At 36.8% G+C, this 8,706-nt stretch overlaps 1 protein-coding gene across 2 annotated transcripts; it reads right to left on the reverse strand.

Moving 5' to 3' along the window:
- Positions 1–1,363: 1,363 nt before the first annotated feature.
- LOC110030395 (nudix hydrolase 13, mitochondrial-like) lies at positions 1,364–4,257 on the reverse strand. 2 transcript variants are annotated; one of them, XM_020733086.1, is made up of 6 exons: positions 3,969–4,257; positions 3,743–3,849; positions 3,217–3,331; positions 3,052–3,135; positions 1,828–1,977; positions 1,364–1,723 (listed from the first exon to the last, which is right to left on the reverse strand). In XM_020733086.1, the coding sequence occupies exons 2-6, from the start codon at positions 3,817–3,819 to the stop codon at positions 1,526–1,528; spliced, it is 624 nt and encodes a 207-aa protein (XP_020588745.1). In that variant the 5' UTR covers positions 3,820–3,849; positions 3,969–4,257; the 3' UTR covers positions 1,364–1,525. The 2 variants fall into 2 exon arrangements, with proteins under 2 accessions (XP_020588745.1, XP_020588744.1); XM_020733085.1 differs by having other exon boundaries at positions 3,965–4,254.
- Positions 4,258–8,706: the final 4,449 nt, after the last annotated feature.

Raw genomic sequence — 8,706 nt, forward strand, 5'->3', positions numbered from 1 at the left:
CAAGCGTAGGATTAGTCAATATAGGATTAGTCAATATTCTTTATGTCAGGACCAAAGGGTAAAAAATATGTATGCTCCTATTTGACACAATATAATTTGAACTAATTCACTTTATCCATTCACTATAGTTTTTTTACAAGGAGAAAAATATTTTCTTATATATTGAATATCACATTTAAACCTTCATTAGTATTATTAGTTATTTAATGTTATTAAAATTACGTAAATTATTTCAATTGCTTACTAGTGACAGATAAACAAATTGAACTTCATTGTTGTGATTAAAGTATTGTTTTTTCTAAAATCTTAGTTCGTAGTTCTAAACTTACTACCTGTGGGATCAATATCTAGGACTCCATTAGAGCCTATATTACTTGAGCGATACATATACTTGCGTTGATAAGTGTGACTTTACAATTATTGAATATTTATTTCGTCCATATTTATCGAATCTATAACTGTAATTACGGATTTGGTACAATTGCTGAGGAAGTAAATCTTTTAGCAGCAATATTAAATACTTAATTTTTTTAAGCATATATAAAGTTGCAGTCAGATCTGCAGCCAACTTCAGAATCTTTTAGCAGCAGTATTAAATACTTAAATTTTTCAAGCATATATAAAGTTGCGGTCAGATCTGCAGCAAACTTCAAGGATTTTCCCTCTCTAACAGCCCACTACTCTAGTTTGATAATGTTTTTGCTTTAAAACTTGTAAATAATCTACTTATTCAAGCTCGTATGAAACATATCCAAATTGGCCACCATTTTATTCGAAACTGCATTAATGCTCGAACTAGTCACCATATCTTCTCTAAGATCGCCGACATACCTATTAAATTCTTGCCCAACTCGACATTTCGATATATGCGTGCACGCTTCAGTTACAAACCATCAACTTGCGGAGGAATAACAACTCAAAAATGCACTACAACAAACACAATCGCATTCATTACAACAGCAGCAAATCCAACACCCTTCATCTGCTACCAATGGATGATACTGGACTGCAGAATCTCAAGTACCTATGGACAAATATTCTTATCTGCTCCTACTGAATGTTCAGTATGTTGTTCCTCCTGAGGAAAGTGACATACAGGTCTCTAATCTCACACTGCATACATTCATGTTTCTTTACTCTGTTTCTGCATCCCATTATTTAGCTCTTTCTGTAGAAGTTTACACACGGCACCAACTTAAAAGGAGCCGCTGGATATTTAACCATACAAAAATCTGCACTACACACGGAATCTTAGGCCACAACATTCAGAAAAGACCAATGTCGACACCTGATCCCCCTTAAACTAAAGGCCTGAAAATATTACAAATTTTCCATAAGTAGTCTTATAGCCGTAGTCATCTGGTAGTAAAAGCCCTTTCATTTAAGCATTGATAATGGTTTCCAAGCAACAAGGAGTAGTTGTACAACAATGTCTTGTCGTTAAACACTAATAACTGTACAACTCTACCTTCACTCGCTGAAAAGAGAAAAAAAAAAAAGGTTTAACATGCAACAAGAAAACTCATCAACAAAATGCATTGATAGCACTATCAACGCATTCAGTCCCAGAAGGTTTCACAAGGCAGAAAAGCGAAGTGGACTCGGAAATCTCCGGTACAGCAACCAATCTGACTGGCTTTCCAGTTATAAGTATTGAGATGGAGTTCAGAGCTTCCCTCATCCAATCATAACGGCACAGCTTCCATGCCTCCCATACATCTAGCTGTTTAATTAAGAAAAATATATTTATGCATCAAATATTTGATAAATTTTTATAATTGATATTCATCAAACAATTTAACAATTTAGAGAGGTTAAGGCACATACCCATTTCCTATCATGTGTAGATTGCTCCGGCCAAAACTCAAGCTCCTCAGTAACTTCAAGAGCAAACATGTAACCTCTGCAGGCACCCTCTTGGCTGCAGAGATTCTGTTTACTCTTGCTTCTGAATTCCCACACACCCAATAGAGAATCCTGAAGGAAATAATGGATGATCATTAATTGAATTCACCAATTTTCAAGTTTTTTGCTTTAAATTTACGATTCATAGAAATTAATGCAATTCACGTTTGAATCTTAGAAATATCAGCACATAAAAAGGTTAACCAAGCAAATAAAACGAGAAGATTGAGGAAACAAAAAGTTTTCCATGAAATAAATTATTGATGAGGAAAATGAAATATATTTTTATAAACAAAGGCTTGATAACACTAAGGACTTTTAAAACCAAGAGCAGGATAGAAACAAAGTCACTTTTGACAAAAGGAACCACCGGATAGCAATATGCTGGATCAGGTTCTATTAAATGATTGCAATCCAATAAAGGCATGAAAGGCACGTGCACCCAAATAATTGATAACTGCCATTATTTTTGTTGATTGATAAGGAAACACACTGATGTTGATGCAAAGATTACTTATCCTTAAGTTCTGTAGCTTGGAGATGATGAAATTTGCAATTATGGCTAATAGCAGCAACTTCTGTGGCTAACAAAACTCCTCTTGAAGGAAAACAAAAAAAAAATTGTATGGCCAACAAAATTGATTATTGGAGCATAAATCAAACTCATCAATTATCTGCTGCAATAATTAGCTTGTTTTGGGCTATTTTGTTCTATTCCAAAGTTGCAATACTTGTGACTCAAATAAAATAATATTATATTAACTTGCTGCGTATCCATCGAGCTGCAGAACTGTCTCTATGAAATCACGTTGAACATATGGAAAGCACCATGAAAGAGATGATCAATACAGTAAACTTCACGATTTAACAATTTTTCTTAATCTTAAAAGAAGGATTAGCGGATGCTAATTCTTTTCCTTTCAGCTCATACAAATACTTTTGCTTGTTATACAAGTCAAACATGATTTTGATCCACTTAACTTTAATTATTTGAATATTCACAATGAAATTCACAAACAATAAATAGATTTCTTTGTCTGGATTTGTTGTTTTCTTACTTTTAAATTTTCCATCATTTCTAGATGAAGAATTTTGCTTGCTTCTGTTTAAAAAGGCATAAGAAAAAACAAAAAAGGTTGAAATTACATGAATGATTCCTCGAACTCCTGCTTCTTCCAAAGCTTCACGGCTAGCTGCTTCATCCATAGCCTCATCATTCTCCCATCCACCCTTCACAACGAGTTTCATGACTTTAAGATTCAATGTTACAGCCATAAAACATAAGAATAGCAGAGCAGGTAAAGTAATTACCTTAGGGAAGACAAGATCATGCTGATTTGGAGAAGTTATCATAAGAACCTCCAGCTTACTCATCAAATCAACACTAGATTTCTCAACATTTCGGTTGATTCTGTAAGGTATGCACCTGAATCAATCACAGCAAAAACAGAAAAAACCAAACTTGCGCTGTTAATTTCCATGAAAATTTTGCACTACATCATTCTTAAAAAAGACAAAGGAATCTACTTAAAACAGTACTATACGTGAGATATTCCATAATAAGTAGAACAGAGATGCTCTTCTGATTTCTATATTATCCCAAAGGATTTAACACTGCCGCCAGTATTTTAAGGATGGATCTCTTCAGGAATCGTTTAACTCTTCAAGGAGTCAACAGTTCCCATACCAATATAGTTATATAGATACATCATACCTATATTTCTATTTTTTTCTGCAAATGGTAACTTAATTCATACAAGGAACACCAGAACCGTCTAAATCAAAAACAGTTAAAAAGCACTAAGCAAGGAAAAAAGATTCATGGAACTATCCATACCCAGCAACAAGCCGGAAATGATTCTCATAACGCTGCAGATGGCGTCCAGTCCGTGCTTGCAGAGTAGTAGAAGACATAATTCAAAATTGAATTTTCAGATTTTCAACCTAATAAAAAAAAAAATAGAACTGAGAGTTTAGTTGATTGAGCGCAAAACTCGAAACTGAAAAAGAAAATCATCCCAAGAAGCAAAAATACAGGAAAAAAAGTGCTCCATTTTACCAACAAGATCAGTATCAGCTCAACTTTCGGTAAAGCACCGTTTCTTCTTGGAGAACAGATCATGCGCAAATGCTCTTTAGCCAAAACTCTCAAAGATTTCAAATTTATGAAATAAGGGAAAGGAAGTACTGGGAGACTGAAAGTTCTCTGATGGGAAACCAAATCTAGGAGTTGGTTGAAGAGATTATTTTCCTCTATTGAGCTTGATGGATCCCTACCCTCCTCTATTTAAACAAAACCAAGGCATAAAAAGATGAAAGAAATGTTCGCAAAAACAAATTTAACCTAACGACTTGAAAAGGATGTGAGGGGTTATGATATTAGGCGGAATGCGTCGCACATTTTTAAAAAAATAAAAAATAAAAAAAATTATGATGTTTTGTTCAAGAGCCCATCTTTTATATATATATTGCTATAAAAGATGATTTCAATGCTATCACAAGAAACTACTCGGCTGATCAGTGCAAGAATATAACAGTCCCAAGGTAATTAAAAAAAAAGGAAAATTTACAAATAGCACACAATTCTAATGTTTTTATACTTCATATACTTAAATTTCATATTATTTCAATGCTATCACAAGAAACTACTCGGCTGATCGGTGGAAGAACATAACAGTCCCAAGGTAATTAATAAACAAGGAAAGTTTACAAATAGCACACAAGTCTAATGTTTTTACTCATCTTATACTTAAATTTCATATATACAAACAAAATAATTTGATATTTTGAATCTATGCATAAAAGTTGTATTTTACTTTTAAAAATATTGATATTATTAAACATTTGAGAGCTATGTGTGTAATTATAAAAAAAAATAAATGCAGGATTCATAAATACATAAAAATTAAGGGCTATGTATGTAAATGCCCTCAAAATAAAACTCAAAGAAAGTATGAGTAGTGTTGAACCCGAAAATGTCCAGAAATCTCGCCCAACTCGCCCAAAGAATATAGCACGTAGGATAAATAAAAGATGGGAATGCACAGTAGAACACTATGTTTTGAAATTTTCTTCATTAAATAACTCCCTATTTATTGGTATGGGAGGTACCATATATACACAAACCTTTATTCTCTCTTCCTATATAAATGAACTCTGGGGTGCTAAAATAATTTACATCATGCATTACCCAAAATGGACATTTCACTAATGGGGCGACCCCTCATCATCTCGGTTCGCTCCCATTCGTTTATATCTTACTCAGACGAATCACATGATGACGATAAGTGGTCTTCTTTTCTGGCCTCACCAGTGTTCCTATTGCAATTTCTTGGTTCGCATTTCCCCGCTCGATGGATATTTTTCGCTTGACCAGTTCTCCGGATGTCTTTTGTTCGGCCTTGAGGTTACTTAGCTCATCATATGGCTAGACGACCCATTGGTATTTTGTGTCGATCTTCACATTTGAGTGTCGACTATCTCAATAATCTAATTTGGCTCCCCACCCCCCGACCAGCTCTGACACATCTCATCTTTGGGCCCACCTCATTTGTCGTGTTTCATATTCATGCGTGGAGATTCGTGGCGCCTTGATCTGGTCATACACATATAGTTCCACAACTTTATTGCATTTTAAAAGTGACAACTATTATGAAAAGAAAAAAGTTAATTAATTCATTAATTACAGTTTCAATCAGCACTTAATAATTATTTTTTTTTAGATTTTCATGTGATGCCACTCTATGAATAGCTTTTGTTAAATGCCATGGCTAGAATTTCCCCTTTGTCTAGAGCATTGATTGTTTTTCCGATGGATGCTCTGATGGCGAGTGAAAAGAAAGGGCATCTAGGGGGTCCTTCCGATGACGTCCTGATGAAAGCTTTCAGGCTAATTGTCGAGAAGATCTGCCCTTCACACCATCTTTCTGAGGGTTGTCATGTTCATGCCAGTTCGACCGACAAAAAAAATTCTCTGAATGCGACCAGCCTGCGAAAAAAACGAGAATTAAGTTGTTAACCTCTAAGAAGGGTTCTTCGGGTCGACACAATGATGAGGATAATTTGTTGGACGATATTCCCTTGGTGCATCAGAGGTATGGGAAGAGTCCATGCATTCCTTCCACAGCCGAACCAGCCATCCAATCTAAGCGACCGAAGGGCTACGCCCAGAGGGCTTCTGGGAGTGTAATGCCAGTGGGTGATAATGCTATCGGTTCTTGTCGGGTTGGGAGAGTTGTGGGCATTCCTCCGGCATCTGGTGAGAGTTCCTCTTTTTTGCTCTGGTTTGATATGGATAGACTCCTCAGTAGAAGTGTGATTCCTGATTTGTTTGTGGAGACCTATCATTTTGATTTTTCCGACATATATATATATATATATATATGAGAAGGTCGGAAAAATCAAAATGATAGGATTCATGTTCCTCTTTCTATCTGAATAAATGTAAATCATAATGTCAGTTGCTTTTAAATATTTTAAATTTTCCTTTTCTAGTGATCTGACATGTCTTGCATTATAGACATACGGCTCGTGATGCTTCGTTTCTTGTGAGTTACACGTGTACAGGCGTATGTATGTATACCTATGAAGTCAAGTATCTTTCTTGCTTTACATCCTTTTCTTTGAATCCTTTGGTCGTTTCACCCTCGCTCATTCCTCCCTTTTCTACTCAATAAGGCGTCGAAATATTCTGCTCAAGAGTTTGGGAAGATGCGCTCTTCAAAATGTTTTGTCTTTTTGTCCAACGAGGTTTCAAGTTTACAAAGGCGCTACGTTTTTTACTAGGGGATAGATTTGGAGGCTTTGGGACCAAACGACCGTGCAACTGACGATTATGTTGGGTGAATCATGCTCTAGTGGGATCAATTTATTGAGGGGCTTCGCCTCCCCTTCTGCCTCAAGATTTGGGATATCTTGAATCATTACAATTTCATTCCACCTCAGTTGAAAGCAAATTGTATAGCGGCAATCATGACCCGCACTATGTATTTTCATCGAATGGAGATCCCTTGGTCATGAAACTTTTTTAATACGCGTTTTATGTTAATTTCACTTCAACTAGAAAGATCCGTCTGATTGACTTGGAGAACAAGATGGAAAATTGGAAGCTTAATTTCCTCTTAGCACCAGCAAGAGAATGGGGGGTTTCAACCCATCCGTCCGGAGGAACCTATAAGTGGATGAAGATGCCGCCTCTCATGCGTGGTCTTGCCATGTCTGTCGAAGGAAAGAGCCTTTTCTTCGTTCATTACACTCAGGGGGATGTTTTCAACTGATTTTTGAATCCCTGTAGTATGGTCACACAGCCCAAGTGTTGTTGGTTTCTTCATACGTCAATGAAGATAAAATGTGAGTCGATAAGGTGGCTAAGAATACTACAAAGGTTTTGTGTCAATGAAGATAAAATGTGAGTCGATAAGGTGGCTGAGAATTCTACAAAGGTTTTGCGAGCAAAGAAGCCATCAGAAGGTGGGGGAACTCCAAAGAATTAACCAGGTTCAGACTTTCTTACTTCTAATATTGAAATGGCAGTTGCCATCTAGAAGGTTTTGACTGGTGTGTTAACTCTAATTGAAAAACAAACTTTTTTTTGTCAGGTGATGTTCAAACTGGAAACGCTCTAATCCTTCAGTTTTGTGGTCAGATATCGAGTACATTTTAGATAAAGATGCGACCACTGTTCAGGAGGGGTCCAGGTATGACGCTTCACCTTTTATCAAATTGAGAGAGAGAGAAAGGGTCAATCATACCCTTTTGGACCTGAGGAGGGGAGACAAGGCTCCGCTAGGAGCCAGGATCCAACAATAGTTGTTGGTTTTGAGGTTAGGTGGGAGATTGTAGTTTCAACCTCTCAGCTTGATGAGAATGGTTCTCCCCTGGAGTAGTACCAGCAGAAATTCCTCTGTCTTACAAGAATATTGTCTAGAAAAAAGAAAACAATTTGGTAGCCGATGAGGGTTTAGCCCTTAGCTGCTTCCCTTCTGGAGGGTTGTCGAGTGATAGCTCCCCAGCTTTTGGGTAGTCCCGAAAAAGAAAGGGAAAAGAACATGTTGTTAGTGCCTCAGGGCTGATGACGAATGCATGCCAATGCAGAAGCATGATTCAGAAGCCTTCATCTCGACGGACTCTCTTTTCTCATTTATCAACTTGCAATGGCTGGTTTCAATGTGTTCCTAGGGTGGAGTTGCATTCATCGGAGCTGATGGAGACACTGCTGTTGGAGAGCTTCAAGGAGAGGTTGCATGATTTGAGTCCGTTGGAGCTGCTTCAAATGATCGATAGACATTAGCTGCTAGTGGCACCTTCATCATATTATCTTTCAAACTTATATTTTGATTTAATAGTCAAATTGTCACTGACACAAAAGAAGATTAAGGTTATAAAAAGCCACTTGAAGAAGTCTTTGAAACAAGTTGAGGAAGTTGAAGCTCACCTCAAGGATGAGGCTGGGGCTTTAGAATGGTTGATAGTTGTGTTGGAGAAAAATGAAGAACTGCAGTGAAGGCTGCTTATTCATTTACAGTTGATAAGCTCATGAAAGAACAGAGTTTGCCATCAATTAGTTTGTTTGACTGGGGACCCAAAGTATGAGGATTCGAGCGAGTTTGCTAAGTTTATATTGGTCTGAACTCCTGTGACCAAGAAGTCTGATGCAGGTCAGGTTGACTCGGTGGAAGAGAGTGCCTCCTCAACTTCACTCTCTTGAGGTCTTCTGTCGCTGATATCCTTAACTTGTTGTTCTAGCACTTTGTATCAAGGGATATTCACATTATTTTGGGTTTTTTGTTTTTTTTGCAATCA

Source organism: Phalaenopsis equestris, unplaced genomic scaffold (genome assembly GCF_001263595.1).
Source record: "Phalaenopsis equestris unplaced genomic scaffold, ASM126359v1 Scaffold000714, whole genome shotgun sequence".
In the NCBI taxonomy this organism is placed as follows: domain Eukaryota; kingdom Viridiplantae; phylum Streptophyta; class Magnoliopsida; order Asparagales; family Orchidaceae; genus Phalaenopsis; species Phalaenopsis equestris.

What these genes read in the sequence shown, in the direction of transcription:
- LOC110030395 (XM_020733086.1), bottom strand. Translation starts at nt 3,819, where the DNA reads ATGTCTTCTACTACTCTGCAAGCACGGACTGGACGCCATCTGCAGCGT. An exon ending in CATTTCCGGCTTGTTGCTGG is followed by an intron (nt 3,332 to 3,742) that starts GTATGGATAGTT and finishes TGATTGATTCAG; the next exon opens with GTGCATACCTTACAGAATCA. An exon ending in CTACACATGATAGGAAATGG is followed by an intron (nt 1,724 to 1,827) that starts GTATGTGCCTTA and finishes TTAATTAAACAG; the next exon opens with CTAGATGTATGGGAGGCATG.